This window comes from Rattus norvegicus, chromosome 15 (genome assembly GCF_021556685.1).
Source record: "Rattus norvegicus strain SHRSP/BbbUtx chromosome 15, alternate assembly SHRSP_T2T, whole genome shotgun sequence".
Classification (NCBI taxonomy): domain Eukaryota; kingdom Metazoa; phylum Chordata; class Mammalia; order Rodentia; family Muridae; genus Rattus; species Rattus norvegicus.
Window position 1 is genome coordinate 29,031,241 of NC_141548.1, and position 20,214 is coordinate 29,051,454.

At 42.1% G+C, this 20,214-nt stretch overlaps 1 protein-coding gene across 2 annotated transcripts; it reads right to left on the minus strand.

The window, feature by feature from the left end:
- Positions 1–5,502: 5,502 nt before the first annotated feature.
- On the minus strand, positions 5,503–19,615 carry Or10g3c (olfactory receptor family 10 subfamily G member 3C). 2 transcript variants are annotated; one of them, XM_087586359.1, is made up of 2 exons: positions 19,314–19,615; positions 5,503–9,514 (listed from the first exon to the last, which is right to left on the minus strand). In XM_087586359.1, the coding sequence occupies exons 1-2, from the start codon at positions 19,360–19,362 to the stop codon at positions 8,562–8,564; spliced, it is 1,002 nt and encodes a 333-aa protein (XP_087442485.1). In that variant the 5' UTR covers positions 19,363–19,615; the 3' UTR covers positions 5,503–8,561. The 2 variants fall into 2 exon arrangements, with proteins under 2 accessions (XP_087442485.1, NP_001000833.1); NM_001000833.1 differs by lacking the exon at positions 19,314–19,615 and having other exon boundaries at positions 8,562–9,503.
- Positions 19,616–20,214: the final 599 nt, after the last annotated feature.

A 20,214-nucleotide genomic window follows, 5' to 3' on the forward strand; every position in this document is an offset into this window, starting at 1 on the left:
ATGTGAAAGAGGACACTGACCTCTCAGAACTTCTTCACAGGAAGCTTCTTCCACACAGCTCAGATAAGCTCTGATGGTACTAGTTGGTTCAGCTAGTCTCTATTTCTTCCAGGCAACTCAGCTTGTCTCAGAGTGTTTCACAATAGTCTTTACAGTTTATACATACTTGAGGACTGAGGGACCCAGTATATTTAGTCAGTTTCAGGGACTTCCTGGAACCTTTGACCTATTTACTTCCTGAGCTGAACTAGCTTTCTTGCAGGGTGGAATGCTTCAACTCCTTTAGAGCATCCTATTGTTTAAGGAGCTTCTCTCCAAGATGGAAGATGTTTTAATCTTGGAGGAAATTCTACACGACAGTTATCCTTTAGATTCTTGTCCCCTCTCCCATTTTGGACCCTAATCCCCTGGAACTGTAAGTCAAATGAACACTTTCCGAAATTGCTTTTGGTGTTACTATTTACCATAGCAACGAAAACATAACTAATACACACAGCAAATGCTTTTCTATTCTAGACCCGTCAACTAAATGTTATCTCTATTTAGAAAGCTTTATCCTGGAAGGTTTGTAACTATAGCTTAAAAACAAAAACCACCTTGCATTTGGGAAAATTTCAAGAGTACCTTAGTGAATTGTAAAAGGAGTCTGTTTATTAACCCACTCACGAATACAATGTGATTGGTCTTTTTATCTCTATTTTCTCTCCACCCCCTCTTTCTCTGCAACAGGACTTTGCTGTCCAGGCTATTTTTTGAACTTGTGATAATGCTCCTTCCTAGGCTTCCAGAGTGCTGGGATCACAAGCGCACACCGCCATGCCTCCTTTCTCATCCTCTCTCTCACTCTGTAAGTGCTGAGGCTGAAGGTCTGAGCCATCGCCCCTGGTTCTTTACATTTATGGTTAGTGTGTGGTGTGTGTGAATAACATAGTCAACGCTGTGACAAATGATTTGACACATTGTCATTGGAACCATGATTTTGTTTTGTTTTGTTTTTTTCAAGACAGGGTTTCTCTGTGTGGCCCTGGCTATCCTGGAATTCACTCTGTAGACCAGGATAGCCTTGGACTAAGAGACCACAGAGATCCGACTGCCTCTGCCTCCTGAGTGCTGGGAAGGCATGGGCCACCATGGCCTGGCTGTAATGATGATTTATTAATTGTTAAAGTGACAGTGACAATAGCATTTATGCTGATCAGTCAGAAAAGAAGAAAAAGGTATAACTTGCATTCTTTGGGTAAACTTTTTTTACTAGCTACAAACTTAAGTTTTTTTTTAAAAAATTTATTATTCATCCACTGCAGTAAAGATTTAAGAGATTGTGTAAGGAATATTGTGGCAAGAGGAATCTGATACTTGGTGGATTGCCTGTTTTCTGATCAAAACACTGAGGACCAGCTTTACTAAGGGAGAAGGTGAGGTTCTGTCTCTTTGAAGAGTTAGATAAGCTAGCTGTGAGTCCCTTGGGGATGGACACTCACAGGAACAAACTTGGCTGAGAGAGTTTGCAGTGTAGGCACTGAGATTGAGCCACTATCCAAGTTGAAAAGCGAGAGGACAAATCAGAGACACGGGGGGAAAAAGGAGGTGCAGGTGCTAATGGGCCCAAACCAAGGATCCCAGGACGTTTGCTCACAGTTTTAGGTCCTGGCAGCTCAGGGAAAGCTTGCTCATCTCACAGCATGAACCGTGAAGTGCTCATTTTGACGAGTTATGCTGGTGCTCTGGCGATTTCTTTGTTTCCTCTCCATGTAATGTTTCACATTGGCCTTTGTCTTTGGGCTTGGAAATGTATTCTTGAGATATTTGAAGAGACCCCATTGCACTCTTTTTTTTTCTTCTTTTTTCTTTTGGAGCTGGGGACTGAACCCAGGGCCTTGTGCTTGCTAGGCAAGCACTCTACCACTGAGCTAAATCCCCAACCCCACTGCACTCTTTCTTATGGTCATTTAATTTGAAAAAACACAGAGCACCATTTCAAGAGAAGGTTTATTCTTTAAGCAGGCAAGAATCCTCTTCACCCGTTCACCTACCTGGAGTGGCCTTAGGAAGTCCCATGCCAGGTTTGTTAGGAACCCAGCGAACATCCATAGTTCCTTGTATAACACTAGATGTTGAAGTACACATTGAACTGTAAAGTGTAAGTTATTGTAGAAGGGTTTGACTAATGAGGGCCAGGACTCACTGGGTGCTTTTAGAATGTTAGACATCTGGGTACATAAGTATGCTGCCTTAGTTAAGGTTTTGGTTCATATGGTAAAACACTATGACAAAAATCACTTTTGGGGGTGGGGAAAGCTTTAATTTATCTTACAGTTACCTGTCAGGGTAGGAACTCTATCCTGGAGGCAAGAGCTAGTACAGATTCCACGGAGGAGTGTTGCTTACTGGCTTGCTCAGCCTGCTTTTTTATAGAATCCAAGAACAAGAGACTAGGGGTGGCATCACCCATGGTGACTTGGGCCTTGTCACATCAATAATGTATCGGGAAGATATATCATAGGCTTGTTCAGTCTAAGGGAGCCATTTTCTCAGTTGACATTCCCACTTTCCATATGACTCCAACATGTGTCAGGCAAAGCATCTAGCCACACACATGCCATCTTTTGTGGTCTTACAGAGCTGCTTAGTCTTACTATCTACTCCTCTGTAGAGGGCCACAATAACATTCGCCACCACAAGATGGCGCTGGCTTCCACTGCGCCCCACGTGGAAGGCCAAGATAGTTTTGCCATTACAAGATGGCGCTGGCCTCTGCTGCGCCAGCTGACTTCCTTTCAGGAAGTTAACTGTGTGCGCATGTACAAGAGTGCCTTCGTGCCAGGTCTTTGCCCACTCCGGGGCGTGCCTAATGAGATCATGGGTAAGCGACCAATCAGGTGTGGATGCGCCGCGCTAGGGTGTATATAAGCCGCGCCATGCCGGCGCGCAGCGCCTCTCCTTAAGATTCAATAAATGTTTAGCTGCAGTAAGGATTCGTGTGTCCCCGTACATTCTTGCTGGCGAGGTCGCGTGGGATATTTGGTGCCGAAACCCGGGACGCCACACCATCGCCAGGCGCCGAGAGGTCCTCCGTACACGGAGAGAATCCAAAGCTGCAGGACGCGGGTAAGGTCCTGAGAGACATGCTTAGCCTTGACCTGTTCCACTTCACTCCCCTGCTAGATGCGGCGGAAGTTTTTATTATCGTTTTGGCAGCCCTCGGGCTTTCTCTATTAGCCTTTGAGTTTCTAGCTATGGCCAGACAGCGTCAGAGGTCGCATGGGAGCCGCCCAGCTGTAATAGCAAAGCAGAGAGCGCTGGGGGAGGTGCAAGGCGGCATGTCAGAAACAGGGTTGGGTAAAAAATTAAAGAGCTCAAGGAAAAAAGATAATAAGCAGACAGTCCCCTCTAAAGACTTCAGATCTGCGGAGGCGAGAGATTGGGGAAAAAACGCCCCGGGAGAGAAAAAGGGAGGAGATAAAAGGAACACAGTATTTTGGGAGAAAAATTTTGTCTTTGTCCTTGTAAAAGGTGTGATTAGGCTCTGGAGGCTTCACAGAGTCATACTGATCAGACTTGATAGAGGTAGACCGCCTGAAAATTCATTCAGGAGAATCAAACAAAAGGACATCTCAATGCCCATGCACAGCTTGATAGAGTTAATGTAATTGGGTTGTGAGTAAAAATATTCAAGACTGTGTTTCACTTCCATACCATTTGTGAATGTCAGTTGTGCTGCTCAGATATCCCGTAATATATCTCAGTATCTTACAGGAATTTGGTTTCAACACGTTGATGGACTAGTCCAGGAATTGAGACAATCCATCGTCCATATCAACCCCACTCGAGTGGATAGTCACCGTGGAAATGGTGGGAAAGGGAAAATCCTACCTCTCTGCTGACACCATCTGGTTTTTTCCCTCTTTGTCTATTGTCTGTCCTTGGTACACCAAGCTGTCCCTGTATGTCAGTTTATGTCTGTGGTTTTTGTTTCTTGTTGCTTAAATGTTTTATGTTTCATGTTCAAAAGAAAAAATGGTGAAAACTTTATCTGTCAATCGTTCACATCTTGATTTGGTTTTAACTCGTTTCAAAAAGGAACAAATAAATAAAAAACAGTTTCAATCGGCCTTTAGAGCCCTACACCTGTAGTTAGGAGCATAAGTCAGCTGGAGAAGCTGCCCAGGGGCTAAGCGTCTGCACGAACTGATCTTAAAGGCGCCAGCAGCTCCTCAGCTTCTTTGGTACAAGAGCTGATAGCTGTTTCTCTTAGAAAAATCCCTGACTTATTATTTGACTCGACAGGTGACAAGGTGCTTCTCTTAAAATCATAGCTAAAAAGGTAAAAATGGTGCTTGGTCTAAATATTAAAGATATGTGTTGCCACTTCAATTTTGTTTCTCATTGGTTTTACATGTATAAATATGCTCTACTTGCCTTGGTCATAGATTGTTGGCTTTCAAGTTATTGGATATGGTTAAAAAGGTATAATATTGGTAACAAAAAGTTGACATAAAGCTGGTAATTTGGATAAAGTCATTCTAGACAACATGTGGCATGAGCCAACCTAGGGAAACAGGTCTAAATTGAGATAATATTTTTATAGAACTCTTATTCTAGAAACCAGGCTTCTAAAAGAATTTAGGGCAATGTCTCTTTGTTGAGGTACTGGAGACTACACCATCGTGCGTTCATATGTAGGAATTGGCAGTCAAACTTTGTAGCATGAAGGATAGGCTAGAGACTAGATTTTGGAGACTAGATCGTTTGTTGAAGGTTGAGTTTTGCTTTCCAAAGTTGTGGTTTGCCCTGAAGCTATCTGTATTTTGATGCTAATTCCACTGCCCTAAGAACAGCTGCCTAGTCAGTACTCAGAACTCAGGTAACTTTCCAAAATTGTGGCTGTGCTCTGGTGTTACAAGGAGAACTTAAAGATTGTGATTAAGGATTGCCAGTGTTACATTGACTAACTCAAACTTATTTGTAATTAAGAAAAAATCAAACAGGTAGAGATTGTTACAGGATTTACAAAGGATTGATGAGGTTTTGGAACTTGTGAGAGCATTACAGCCAGTTTGCTTACTCCAACTGCCATTTCAAGATAGATTTAGAGGATTGTTTTTATACAATTTATTTACGTCCTGGAGATTGTGAGTTTTCATTTCGTGAGCTTGCTTATAATTTTAGAGAGCCCATAAAGTGATATCATTACAAATTTTACAAAAAATGGATAATAGCCTTATATTATATAATTTTGTCGCTTCTTCAATGTAAGAAGTTAGAACCTTGAATCTTTCAGTGTATATGGAAATTTTTACTACAAACTTCTGCTCTCAAAAATGAGCTTTAATATTTGGGGAGTAGCTGTTACACTACTCCAAAAAAGAATATTTAAAACTAATTTTAAGCTTCTAAAGATATGTTAATTGGCTAAGTACCTCACCTTACCAGAGGACTTAGGTCTTTGTTATCCACATTGGAGATAAAGCTTCAGTTGTGTTAATACAAAATTATAGACTAGAGTCATAAAAGTATTTTAAAAAGAAACCTGGTAAAACATACCTTATTCCAAACAACAATTAAATTGGTTATTACAAAATACTGATATTTGGCCTATTACATATACAAAATTTTCAGACAAAATTGATAATTTTACTTTTTACATGCTTTTGTATTTACTGTAAATTTGTACATACAACCCATAAGAAATGCGCTTACTGTATTTATAGGTGGTTCATCTAATGAAAAGGCTACATATATGGTTAGATTACTTGTTTATTCTCTTGAGTTTCTGTTGCTTCAACACAGATTATTAAATTCCGTGGTTTAGCCACTGTTTTTAAATCAAGCTTTCAATTCACATACTAATAGCCAATGTATGGCTTGTGGTTTACAATTGATTTCAATTACTTAATGCTTTATTAGAGACAGGTTTTCTACTTAAAATCAATGAGTGGTTTCAGTGTAAATGTCTGACAACTCACTGTCCCTTCAGTGCTCTGGCTCAGACAAATAAAATTAAACCTTAGACTCATACCTAACTTTAAAATGATAATGGAGTTGATATGAAAAGAGAAAGACTCCTTTTGCCTACTTTCAATTTCCAGCCTCACCCTGCCAGCTCAGGGATTTCTAGTACGACTAAATCTAGACAATATTTACAGGTTTTGACATTTCTAATTAATGCTTATGTTTAGGTAAATAAAGCTGGTGAGGGGCTAGAGAGATGGCTTAGTGGTTAAGAGCACTAAGTACTGTTCCTTAATAGACCATTTAAGAACTCAAACTAGATTGCCTAGACTCCTTAACAAGGGAGGACAATGATACCAGACAGATTATAGGCCTTACATAGGAACAATTAGTCAAAAAATCTCATTCTTTATATATCCAAAACAATAATGCTAGAGACAATAATTTGGTATACAAGTCAATTTATAAATACAAGTGCTCAGTGTCCTCAATTTAATCCTCGAGGACTTACCTTAATAAATAATATCTATACTATATCTTAATAAATAAAAAGGGGGAGTTATCCCTGTATGCTAATTAATGCTCCTTTTATTTCAATTTTAAAATTTGGATGCCAAAGTTTATGGCACCCTACAACTAGGCATACTTCTGCCTAGGTGAAATAGAGAGATCCACATATTGACATGATCCTGTCCAGATATTTTATATGGGGAAGAGGGAATGTTTGTGTTTTTTCTACAGGATGCTACAAGAGTGTGCCAGCTGCCTGAGTGGCTGGTGAGACTTGCTGATCCTGGTTACATAAAGATTCAGCTCTCCTGGTTCGGGTCCCTGGAGTCATTCCTCTGCCCTGAGAGGAAGATGGAAGATTCCCCCTCATCTTTTGTCATCATAGAGATTTTGGCGTTGCTGCAGTCAGTGTTACCACTGTGTGTGTCCCGTCCCACTGTGGCCTGCTGTGACCCTCTGTGCACTGCTGCTTGCTAGAGAAGATTGGACTCCAACTGTTACCCCTGCCCCCCTCATTCCCCTGGTGACTCTTGCTGCCTTAGTCATTTTGCAGTCTGTAGCTTCACAGGAATGCTATCTGTGTGAAGCTGCTGTGGACTGGGGAACTCTGCCCTGGTTATGCAGATCTCAGACATGGTTCCATTGCCTGCTGGTTGTTCCAGAAAAGAATGGCTGATCCTGAACTGTCCTGGGAAAGACCTTGTTACTTTCGCTGCTATTGTAGCAGCCATTTACTGCTATAGCCATTGTGTCTACAGTGTCTGGAGTTACCCTCCCCAAATCTATGGTTAGACAAGCACAGTGGGTGAACTTTCTGGAGTAGTTGCTAACAATTGGGAATTCTAAATTTTATTATAGGAGCGGCTTGACTACGGCCCTTGGTGGTAACAGCTGAGGTGAACCAGATGAGGTGCCCACTACTTATCTGGAGTGGCTCTGTTTGGTGCAGCCCTATGCTGTGGATTAGTGTTCATGCTATGGTTGGTTTGCAAACTCAGATCTCAACAAAAATGTGACAAGGCCGTTATCACTCAAGCACTTGTGGCCATTGAACAAGGGGCCTCCCCTAAAATTTGGTTATCTATCTTCAAAAGTTAGTTGGTATCTGAGTTCTCTGCTCTTGCACCCCATGGATCTGTGGATCCATTACACTGGGATGAGAGAGACTCAATGATTCTTTGATCAGCCCTTCCACATCACTGAGGTTTTCTCATTGCACGCGATAGGGTGATCATGATTTCCCCGCTAACTCATTTTCTGGCTGGCCTCTTTTTATAGTTCGCCCTAGGTCATTAACAGTAACTGTCACACAGCACTGCGGTATCCAGAGATGGGCAACTTTCCTCATGCACAGACCAATCTAAGACACGGGGCCCGGTGGCGATAGGGTTACCCTTCGACGGATAAGGCTGTGACATAGAGGAACGACCTAAGACAGGAGCCACAACAGATGGACGTAACTACAGGGACCTAGACCAGCCTAGAATATAATTTATTGTTATTAATTAAAACAATAAGGGGGAGATGTAGAGGGCCGCAATAACATTCGCCACCACAAGATGGCGCTGGCTTCCACTGCGCCCCACGTGGAAGGCCGAGATTGTTTTGCCATTACAAGATGGCGCTGGCCTCCACCGCGCCAGCCGACTTCCTTTCAGGAAGTAAACTGTGTGCGCATGTACAAGAGTGCCTTTGTGCCAGGTCTTTGCCCACTCCGGGGCGTGCCTAATGAGATCATGGGTAAGCGACCAATCAGGTGTGGATGCGCCGCGCTAAGGTGTATATAAGCCGCGCCATGCCGGTGCGCGGTGCCTCTCCTTAAGATTCAATAAACGTTTAGCTACAGTAAGGATTCGTGTGTCCCCGTATATTCTTGTTGGCGAGGTCGCGCGGGACACTCCTTTGGCCGCTGGAGCTGTTTGTCTGGAGGAGAAACTAGGAATGGCTGGGAAGTTGTATTTTTCCTTCGTCTCTGTGCCATCTCATTGTGTAGATCTGTGTGCCTGGCTTCACAAATGAGGAAAATCAGGGAGCCTTGTTGAAACCGAAACATCAGACTAAGTGGAAGCCTGGGCATCTCCACAGAAGAGAAGAGGTGCTCAGACCTCACTCTTAGTGCTTTGTCTTCCTACCATTTTCCTCAAGGCCGTCTTCACCTCCTGGTTCCACAGAGTGTAGATGAGGGGATTGAGGAAAGGAGTGATGGCTGTGGGGAAGAGAGCAGCTGCTCCATCCAGGATGCTGTGACTGTCAGGTCGCAGGTAGATGAAGGCACAGGGCACATAGTACACAGTAACCATGGTTACATGGGCTCCACATGTTGAGAAGGCCCTTCGCCTCCCATCAGCTGTGCGGATCCTCAGGATGGCCCGAATGATATAGATGTAGGAAAGGAGGATCAGGGAGAAACAGCTGGCAACCACCACTCCGATGTCCACAAAGGTCACCAACTCATCGACTGTGGTATCGGCACAGGCTAGTTTCAGAACAGCGGGAATGTCACAGAAAAAGTAATCTACCTGGTTGGGACCACAGTAGGGCAAGCGGAAGGTTAGAATGGCTTGGATTGCTCCATGGATTGAGCCAGCCACCCAAGCTCCAGCCACCAGCAAGATGCTCAGGTTAGCAGACATGAGGACTGGGTAATGCAGGGGTTGGCATATGGCCAGGTACCTGTCATAGGCCATTGTGGTGTAGAGATAACACACAGTACTGCCCAGGAAGTGATAGAAATAAAGCTGGGCCACACAGCCCCCAAACGGGATGGGCTTAATGCCTGGAGTGAAGTTCATCATGAGACGGGGGACAATGATGGTAGAGATGCCCATGTCGATGACGGAGCGCGCACCAAGGAAGACGTACATGGGGCGCGCATGGAGCTGTGTGTCGGCACAGACAGTGATCAGGATGAGCATGTTCCCCAGCTGAGTCAGGATGTAGATCAGCAAAAAGTACACAAACAGGAAAGTCCTCAGCCTGGGAGGGCGGGGAACTCCTGTGAGGACGAACTCAGTCAGGAGTGTGTGGTTGACTCTTTCCATCGTTGGGAGGTCTGGAGAATACACAAGCAGGGGTTAGCACAGATGACACGGAAGTGCGGGGAGCTGAAGAAGGAGACTGTGGAGACCTGGGGTGGTGGTGGGGAAGTTCTGTGGAGCTGTGACAGGGCCTCTGCTCTCTGAAAGCTCATTGGCACAGAACTGTGCTCCCTCACACTCTTTTAAGCTGCTTTGAAAAGATGGCGGCAGGCTTAGGGAGTTGCTATGTCCTGAGAAACCTACACTGTTGACTTTCTTCACCTTTAGAAGTTTGTAATGAAGGCTTTTCCACTGGAAACTTCCAGTAACCTGTAAACCTGTAAAAATCACTGACTATTGTTCAGGACATGCAGCTTCTCCTGTCCTGCCCAGCAGTTTTCTGTTTTGCTGAACTTCCTTTTTCACAAATATAACTTAGTGAAAGGGGATATTGGAGGCTGCTTTCTAGCCTCTGGGCTTATTCTCATCTCTCAAAGAGTTTTAATTGGTGTTTCTATCCTGCTTCAAAATCTAGATGTAGTTTTGTGAGATGACTTATTGGATTAAAGCACAAGCTATGCAATTCTGATGATCGGAGTTTAATATCCAGGATCTGCATCTGAAAGTCCAATGCAGTACTGTGAGTACAGTACTGTGGATGAAGTACTGTGAGTACAGTACTGTGGATGCAGTACTGTGCATGTAGTACTGTGCATTTGTGTTTACAGCACTTCTCAACAGAACTGCCTAAAGCTCCTGGGCCACCATACAACACAGCACCTGACAAAGGTGGAAGGGCAAGAACTGACTCCTGAAAGCTGTCCTCTGACTTCCACATAGTATACATACAACATGAACACACACACACAACATGAACACACACACACACAGACACACACACACAGACACAGACTTTAAAGACAAGGTCAAAGAGCAACAACAGAAAATTTAGATTAGTGAAGTTAAGAAAGAACAGGGTTGGGGAGGGGAGATGGGATAGGGGTTTGCAGAAGGGGAAACCAGGAAAGGGGATAACATTTGAAAGGTATATAAATAAAATATCCAATAGAAGAAAAAACAAAAAGGAAAAAGAAAGAACAGGATTGGGGCTGGAGAGATGGCTCAGCGGTTAAGAGCACTGACTGCTCTTCCAGAGGTCCTGAGTTCACTTCCCAGCATCCACGTGGTGGCTCACAACTGTTTTCTGCTGAGTCTGAAGAGAGTGTGTACTTGCATACATAAAATTAAAAAAAAAAGACAGTGTCTCTATGTAGCTCTGGTTGACTTGCAGTTCATTATGCTCACCAGGCTGACCTTAAACTCACAGAGATCTGCCTGTGTCAGCTTCTAGAGTGCCGGGATGAAAGGTGTGTGTCAAATTTAACCTGTGCTTTTTATTTATCTTAAAACGATTGCATTTATTTATTTTATGTACATTAGTATTTTGGTTGCATGTGTGTGTGTGTGTGTGTGTGTGTGTGTGTGTGTGTGTGTGTGTGTGTGTACTGGGTATATGCTTGGAGCCCTTGGAGATCAGAAAAGGGTACTGGTTCTTCTGGCAATGGAGTTACAGATAGTTGTTAGCTGCCGTGTGGGTCCTGGGAACTGAATCTGGGTCCTCAATAAGAACAAGTGTTTTAACCATCGAGCATCTCTTTAGCTCCATAATCTCGTCACTTAAAACAAATCTCAACTCTGCTTCATTTTGAATCATCCAAAAATTATTTCTGTCTTGAAGTCAGACATGGTGCTTTACCTAATTTGAGTTTCCTGAAAGAATACCTCAGGCATGCTGAGAGTGACAGTACGGAGCCTCACCCTGGCTGCAGTTGTGGCTTTAACAGTTCTGGGACTTCAGGAGTGTGCCAATACATTGTGGTGCTAGAAAGTGAACTCCAACTCTTTAGTCCTGTACTCTATCGATTGAGCTGCATCCCTAAACCTCTATGTACTGCTTAGTTTTTGTCAAGTTGACAAACCTAGAGCCATTAGAAAGAGAGAATTCTATTTGATGCATTGCCAATGTTAGATGGGTCTGTGTGCATGTCTGTGAGGCACTTTCTTGATTAATGATTGATGTGGGAGGGCCCAGCCCACTGTGGGTGGTGCCACCCCTGGACAGATGCTTCTGGGTTGTATAAGAAGCAGGCAGAACAAGTTAGGGGAGCAAGCCAGTAAGCAGCATTCTGCTATGGCTACTGTTTCAGTTCTGCCTTTGTTGTGCTCAACGATGGACTGTAACTTGTAAGCCTCACCAAGTTGCTTTCGATCCTGGTGTTTCATCACAGAAATAGAAAGAAACACAGATAGTGTGTAAACAGCCTAGAAGTTTTGGGATATATCTTTATCTATAACTATATCTATATCTAACTTTTGTATATGTATATAGTATGTATTTATTCAGAGATTAACAGTGTCAAGTGTGTAAGATACTTTCTAAGGAGGCAAAAGACACACAAGCATTTCAGCAGGTGACTTTTGTCTAGTTCCCAATTTGTTTAGTTCCAAACTATATTTCTAACTCTAGTCACACATCTCTCAAATGAAGAACAGTCCTTCCTCCTGTCTTTTAAAACAGAGTTTCTCTATGTAGCCCTTAGCCCTGGCTTCTTGAGACGCTCTCTGTAGACCAAGCTGGACTGGAATGCATAGCTTTCCACCAGCCTCTGCTATGAAGGGCTGGAATTAAAAGCATGTGCTACCACACCTGGCCTTAAAACCTTAAAAAAAGTCCATTTTCTGAAAATCAACTTGAAGCCCATCTTCTTTTCTTTATATTTATAAGATTAATGCAATCTTGTATCCTTTCCTGAATTTTATAACCAGAAAATGTGTAATGAAGTGTGATACATGAAACTGGCAGTTTCCCTAAGAATATATGAATCCCTTGGGGCTGGAGAGATGGCTCAGTGGTTAAGAGCACTTGTGGTTCTTATAGAGGACCTAATTTCAATTCCAAGACCCCAAATTACAGCTCACAACAGTCCTTAAGTCCAGCTCCAGGAGATCCAAAGTGTTCTGATCTTCTTGGACACCAGGCACACATGTGGTACAAAGACATATCTGCAAAGAAAACACTCATACATAAAATAAAATAAATATATATATATATAAATCAAAGAATATGAAACCCTGAGTAACTAGTTTGGATTATACCTTTAAAATATCCATTGACACAATAACCAGGTCCAACTAACTTAATCTAACTTTGGAATTGTGGGTAGAGCTGGGGGAAGTGACTTGCTTGACAAGGACCACACAGAAGGAGCACAGATTCTGCTCCAAGTGACCCACTTGGAGGCTTCAGGACACACAAACCCAGGAGCAGCTCTTTGTTCCTAGTTCTGGCTGAAAGAAAACAGGCCTACAGGAGTGCTGACACACAGGCTAACAGGAGGGTCAAGCCACTGTCAGAGACAACTAGACAAGCTAACACCAGAGACAACCTGAGGAACATAAGCAGCAGAAACCAAGGCTACTTGACATCATCAGAATTCAGTACTCCCACTACAGTAAGTCCTGTATACTCCATCATACGAGAAAAGCAAGATTTAGATTTGAAATCACATGTCATGATGATGATAGAGTACTTTAGGAAGGACAATAAATAACTCCCTTAATGAAATACAGGAGAACACAGGTAGAAGCACTTAAAGAGGAAACACAAAAATCCCTTAAAGAATTACAGGAAAAAGCACCAAATAAGTGAAGGAAAGAACAAAACCATGCAGAATCTAAAAATGGAAATAGAAACAATAAAGAAATAGCAAAGGGAGACAACCATGGAGATGGAAAACCTGGGAAAGAAATCAGGAGTCATAGATGCAAGCATCATCAACAGAATAAAAGATAGAAGAGAGAATCTCAGGGGCAGAAGATCCCATAGAAAACATTGACTCAACAGTCAAAGAAAATGCAAAATGCAAAAAGCTCCTAACCTGAAACATCCAGGAAATCCAGGAAACAATGAAAAGAGCAAAGCTAAGGATAATAGGTATAGAAGAGAGTGAAGACTCCCAACCTAAAGGTCCAGTAAATATCTTCAACAAAATTATAGAAGAAAACTTCCCTAACCTAAAGAAAGAGATGCGCATGAACATACAAAAAGCCTAAGAACTCCAAATAGATTGGACCAGAAAAGAATCTCCTTCTGTCACATACTAATCAAAACACCAAAAGCACAAAATAAAGAAAGAATATTAAAAGCAGTAAGGGAAAAAAGTCAAGTAACATATAAAAGCAGATCTATCAGAATTACACCAGACTTTTCAATAGAGGCCATGAAATTCAGAAGATCCTAGACAGATGTCAGACAGACCCTAAGAGAATACAAATGCCAGCCCAGGCTACTATATCCAGCAAAACTCTCAATTACCATATATGGAGAAACCAAGATATTCCATGACAAAATCAAATTTACACAATATCTTTCCCCAAATTCAGCCCTATAAAGTATAATAGATGGAAAACTCCAACACAAGGAGAGAAATTAAACTCTAGAAAGAGCAAGAAAGTGTCTTCTTTAAACAAGCCCAAAAGAAGATAGCCACACAAACATAATTCCACCTCTAACAACAAAAATAACTGGAAACAATCACTATTCCTTAATATCTGTTAACATCAATGGACTCAATTCCCCAATAAAAAGACATAGACTAACTGACTAGATATGTAAACAGGACCCATCATTTTTGCATACAGGAAACACACCCAGTGACAAAAACAGATATGACCTCAGAGTAAAAGGCTAGAAATTTTTTTTCAAACAAATGGTCCAAAGAAACAAGCTGGAGTAGTCATTCTAATATTGAATAAAATCGACTTTCAACCAAAATTTATCAAAAAAGATAAGGAAGGACACTTCATATTCATCAAAGGAAAAATCCACCAAGATGAACTCTCAATTCTAAATATCTATGCTCCAAATGCACGGGCACCTACATTCATAAAATAAACCTTACTAAAGCTCAAAGCACACATTGCAGCTCACACAATAATAGTAGGAGACTTCAACACCCTACTCTTACCAATGGACAGATCATGGAAACAGAAACTAAACAGAGACATAGAGAAACTAACAGAAGTTATGAACCAGATGGATTTAAAAGATATTTATAGAACATTTCATCCTAAAAGAAAAGAATATGCCTTCCTCTCGTCACCTCATGGTACCTTCTCCAAAACTGACCATATAATCAGTCACAAAACAGGCCTCAACAGATACAAGAAGACTGAAATAATCCCATGCATCCTTTCAGATCACCACGGACTAAGGCTGGTCTTCAATAACAACAAAAACAACAGAAAGCCCATATACACATGGAAGTTGAACAACACTCTACTCAATGATAACTCGGTCAAAGGACAAAGAAAGAAATAAATTAAAGACTTTTTAGAATTTAATGACAATGAAGGCACAACATACCCAAACTTATAGGACACAATGAAAGCAGTGTTAAGAGGAAAACTCATAATTCTGAGTGCCTCCAAAAAGAAACTGGAGAGAGCATACATTAACAGCTTGACAGTACACGTAAAAGCTCTAGAACAAAAAGAAGCAAACACACCCAAGAGGAGTAGAAGGCAGGAAATAATCAAACCTACGGCTGAAGTCAACCAAGTAGAAACAAAAAGAACTAAACAAAGAATCAACCAAAACAGGAACTGATTCTTTGAGAAAATCAATAAGATAGAAAAACCCTTTGCTTGACTAACCAGAGGGCACAGAGAGTGTATCCATATTAACAAAATCAGAAATGAAAAGGTAGACATAACAACAGAATCTGAGGAAATTAAAAAAATCATCAGATCCTACTACAAAAGCCTATATTCAACAAAACTGGAAAATCTGGATGAAATAGACAATTTTCTAGACAGATACCAGGTATCAAAGTTAAACCAGGATCAGATAAACCATTTAAACAACGCCATAACTCCTAAAGAAATAGAAGCAGTTATTAAAAGTCTCTCAACCAAAAAAAAAAAAAAAAAAAGCCTAGGTCCAGACAGGTTTAGTGCAGAATTCTATCAGACCTTCATAGAGGTCCTCATCTCGATACTGTCCAAAGTATTCCACAAAATAGAAACAGAAGGAGCACTATCCAATTCCTTCTATGAAGCCATAATTACCCTTATACCTAAATCACAAAAAGACCCAACAAAGAAAGAGAACTTCAGACCACTTTCCCTTGTGAATATTGACACAAAAATACTCAATGAAATTATTGCAAACCGAATCCAAGAACACATTGAAACGATCATCCATCATGATCAAGTAGGCTTCATCCCAGGAATGCAGGGATGGTTCAATATATTGAAATCCAGCAACATAATCTACTATGTAAATAAACTCAAAGAAGAAATTCATATGATCCTCTCATTAGATGCAGAGAAAGCATTTGACAAAATTCAACACCCCTTCTTTTTAAAAGTCTTGCAAAGACCAGGAATTCAAGCCCATACTTAAATATCATGAAAGCAATATACAGCAAACCAGTAGCTAACTTCAAACTAAATAGAAACTTGAAGCAATCCCACTAAAATCAGGGACTAGACAAGACTGCCCACCCTCTCACTACTTATTCAATATAGTACTCAGTCCTTGCCAGAGCAATTAGACAACAAAAGGAGGTCAAAGGGATACAAATTGGAAAGGAAGAAGTTAAAATATCACTATTTGCAGATGATATGATAGTATACTTAAGTGACCCTAAAAGTTCCACCAGAGAACTGATAAACAACTTCAGCATATTGGCTGGGTATAAAATTAACTCAAACAAATCAGTAGCCTTCCTCTTCTCAAAGGATAAACAGGTTGAGAAAGAAATTAGGGAAATGACACCCTTCACAATAGTCACAAATAGCATAAAATACTGCAGTGTGACTCTAACCAAGCAAGTGAAAGATCTGTATGACAAGAACTTCAAGTCTCTGAAGAAAGAAATTGAAGATGATTTCAGAAGATGGAAAGACCTCCCATGCTCATGGATTGGTGGGATTAATATAGTAAAAATGGCCATTTTGCCAAAAGCAATCTACAGATTCAAGGCAATCCCCATCAAAATTCCAACTCAATTCTTCATAGAGTGAGAAAGAGCAATTTGCAAATTCATTTGGAATAACTAAAAACTCAGAATATTGACAACTATACTCAACAAAAAAAGAACTTCTGGGGGAATTACCATCCCTGACCTCAAGCAGTATTACAGAGCAATAGTGAAAAAACTGTATGGTACTGGACTAGAGACAGGCAGGTAGATCAGTGAAATAGAATTGAAGACCCAGAAATGAACCCACACAACTATGGTCACTTGATCTTTCATAAAGGAGCTAAAACCATCCAACGACAGCATTTTCAACAAATGGTGCTGGTTCAACTACTTGATTTGCATGTAGAAGAATGCAAATCAATCCATTCTTATGGCCCTGAACAAAGCTTAAGTCCAAGTGGATCAAGGACCTCCACATAAAACCAGATACACTCAAACTAATAGAAGAAAACGTGGGGAAGAGCCTTGAACACATGGGCACTGAGAAAAATTTCTTAAACAAAACAACAATGGGTTATGCTCTAAGATCAAGAATGAAATGGGACCTCATAAAACTGCAGAACCTCTGTAAGGCAAACGACACTATCATTAGGACAAAATGGCAACCAACAGATTGGGAAAAGAAAAGGATTTACCAACTCTTCATCTGATAGAGGACTAATATCCAATATACACAAAGAACTCAAGAAGTTAGACTCCAGAGAGCCAAATAACCCTATTAAAAATTGGATACAGGGGCTGGGGATTTAGCTCAGTGGTAGAGCGCTTACCTAGGAAGCGCAAGGCCCTGGGTTCGGTCCCCAGCTCCAAAAAAAAAAAAAAAAAAAAATTGGATACAGGGGTTGGGGATTTAGCTCAGCGGTAGAGCGCTTGCCTAGCGAGCGCAAGGCCCTGGGTTTGGTCCCCAGCTCCAAAAAAAAAAAAAAAAAAATTGGATACAGGGGTTGGGGATTTAGCTCAGCGGTAGAGCGCTTGCCTAGCGAGCGCAAGGCCCTGGGTTTGGTCCCCAGCTCCAAAAAAAAAAAAAAAAAAAAAAAAAAAAATTAGATACAGAGCTAAACAAAGAATTCTCAACTGAGGAAATATTGAATGGCTGAGAAGTACCTAAAGAAATGTTCAACATCCTTAGTCATCAGGGAAATGCAAATGAAAACAACCCTGAGATCCTACCTCACACCAGTCAGAATGGCTAAGGTCAAAAACTCAGGTGACAACAGTTGCTGGGGAGGATGTGGAGAAAGAGGAACCCTCCTCCATTGTTGGTGGGATTGCAAGCTGGTACCACCACTCTGGAAATCAGTCTGGAGGTTCCTCAGAAAATTGGACATTGCACTACCTGATGACCCAGCTATACCTCTCTTGGGCATATACCTAAATGATGCTCCAACATATAACAAAGACACATGCTCCAGTATATTCATAGCAGCCTTATTTATAATAGCTAGAAGCTGGAAAGAACCCAGATGCTCTTTAACTGAGGAATAGATCCAGAATATGTGGCACACCTACACAATGGAGTACTACTCAGCTACCAACAATGACTTCACGAAATTCATAGGCAAATTTATTGAGCTAGAAAATATCATTCTGAATGAAGTAACACAGTCACAAAAAACCCGTACGTGGTATGCATTCACTGACAAGTGAATATTAGCCCAAAAGCTCAGATTACCCAAGATACAATCCACAGACCACACGAAGCTCAAGAAGAAGGACGACCAAAGTGCAAATGTTTCAGTCCTTCTTAGAAGGGGGAACAAAAATATTCATAGAAGGAAATATGAAGAAAAAGTTTGGAGTAGAGACTGAAGGAAAGGCCATCCAGAGACTTCCTCACCCGAGAATCCAGCTCATACACATAGGGCCACCAAACCCAGACAATATTTCTGATGCCAAGAAATGCATGCTGGCAGGAGCCTGATATATTTGTCTTCTGAGAGGCTTAGCCAGAACATGACCAACACCAAGGCGAATGCTAGCAGCAAACCATTTAACTGAGAATGGGGTCCCTGTTTGAGGATAGTCAAAAGATTGAAGGAGCTGAAGGGTCTTGCAACCCCACAAGAAAAACAATACCAACCAACCAGAGGTCCCAGGGACTAAACCACTACCCAAAGACTACACATGGACAGACCCATGGCTCCAGCTGCATATGTAGCAGAGGAAGGCCTTGTTGGTCACCAATCGGAGAAGTTCTTGGTCCTGCCAAGACTGGACCCCCCCCCCCCCCCCCAGTATAGGGGAATGCCACGGCAGGGCGGCAGGAAGGGGTGGGTGTTTGGGGGTGGAATACCCTCATAGAAGAATGAGTAGGGGGCATGGGATAGGGGGCTTATGGTCCAGGAACTGGCAAAGGGAATAACATTTTAAATGTAAATAAAAAATATCCAATAATAATAAAAAAAGAGCACAGCTAGAACCACCACAGACACCAAGACACTCTCACGGAGCCTGGCTCACACTGGAGGCAGTCCGTGAACTGTCGCTAGTGAGGGAGAGCTTAGGAGAAGGATACAAAGATGTAGCCAGTGAACAGCTGGAGAGGTAGTGTCACGTGATTTAACCACAGAAAGAAACACAGTTGGAGAGCAGAAAGAAATTTATGAGCAATAGTTAAATAAAGAGCAGACTGAGAGGTGACAGAGTGGAGGCGTGCCTTATGGATCCGCCCTGATCTTTGCCTGTATCTGAAACATAGATGTTGGGGACAGCCCTGCCTCTTTAGAACCCCTCTGTGTTAGCCGTTTAGCCTCCAGATGACTTGAAAGATGGGACTCATACATACCGTGGCTGGTGTGGGACAGTGAGTGACGTTTATCAGGCGGTGCCAGCATCCATGGAAGAAGGTCCTGTTGCAGTCTGAGAGAAGGGCTATGCTCTGTGGCTGGAGAGAGCTCTACATGCCACTGGGTCAGCACAGGCGTTTGTGAGGAGCGGATGGGAGAAGATGCGGCAGGCGGAGAGACTGAAACCTGAATGATTTATTTATCTGTGGATCTTCTCCTCCCATTTGCTTGTGGACGGGGAAGATTGAGGCTGTTACTGAGGGTGGTCCCTGCTGTGGTCTGTTTTTGGTTTGTTTTCCCCAGAGGCACTTCGTGTGATCTCTCTAGTGTGGGACTGTTGTAACAGCACCCCTGTGAGAAGGCAGGGCTCATGTCTGTAATCTGTCTCCTGGGAGACTTCCTTTCTTCCTTTGTAGCTTTCTCCAGTTTTATAATGCCAGGTGGGACAATGTCTGTGGGGTTTATCAGGACTCGATGACTTCATTATCTGTGGCTTCCTTTTGCTCTCAAGACAGATTTGGTAGAAGATGGTCAGGGAGGATAAGGCGGATGAGTCAGAGGGTGAGAAGGAAGAGGAAGAGGAGACAGAAGAGAAGGCAGAGGCAGTTATTAAATGACAGGATGACTTTTAAAAAACTGTGGTGTGTGTGTGTGTGTGTGTGTGTGTGTGTGTGTGTGTGTGTGTGTGTGTGTGTTTGAGATGTGGTTTCTCTTTGCATCTCTGGCTGTTCTGTTCTGGAACTTGCCATGTAGACCAGGCTGCTCTCAAACTCAGAGATCCACCTACCTCCAGCTCCCAAGTGCTGGACTTACGGCGTGCATTACCAGGCCTGTTTTCAAGAGTGCTATTTATTTATTTATTTATTTGTTTGTTTGTTTATTTATTGTCACACATAAATA

Bases quoted from the DNA above. Each gene is read 5' to 3' on its own strand.
- Or10g3c (XM_087586359.1), bottom strand. From the start codon at position 19,362: ATGCTGGCACCGCCTGATAAACGTCACTCACTGTCCCACACCAGCCAC. The intron at 9,515-19,313 runs GTATGTATGAGT...TGTATTCTCCAG, and splicing joins ACTGTCCCACACCAGCCACG to ACCTCCCAACGATGGAAAGA.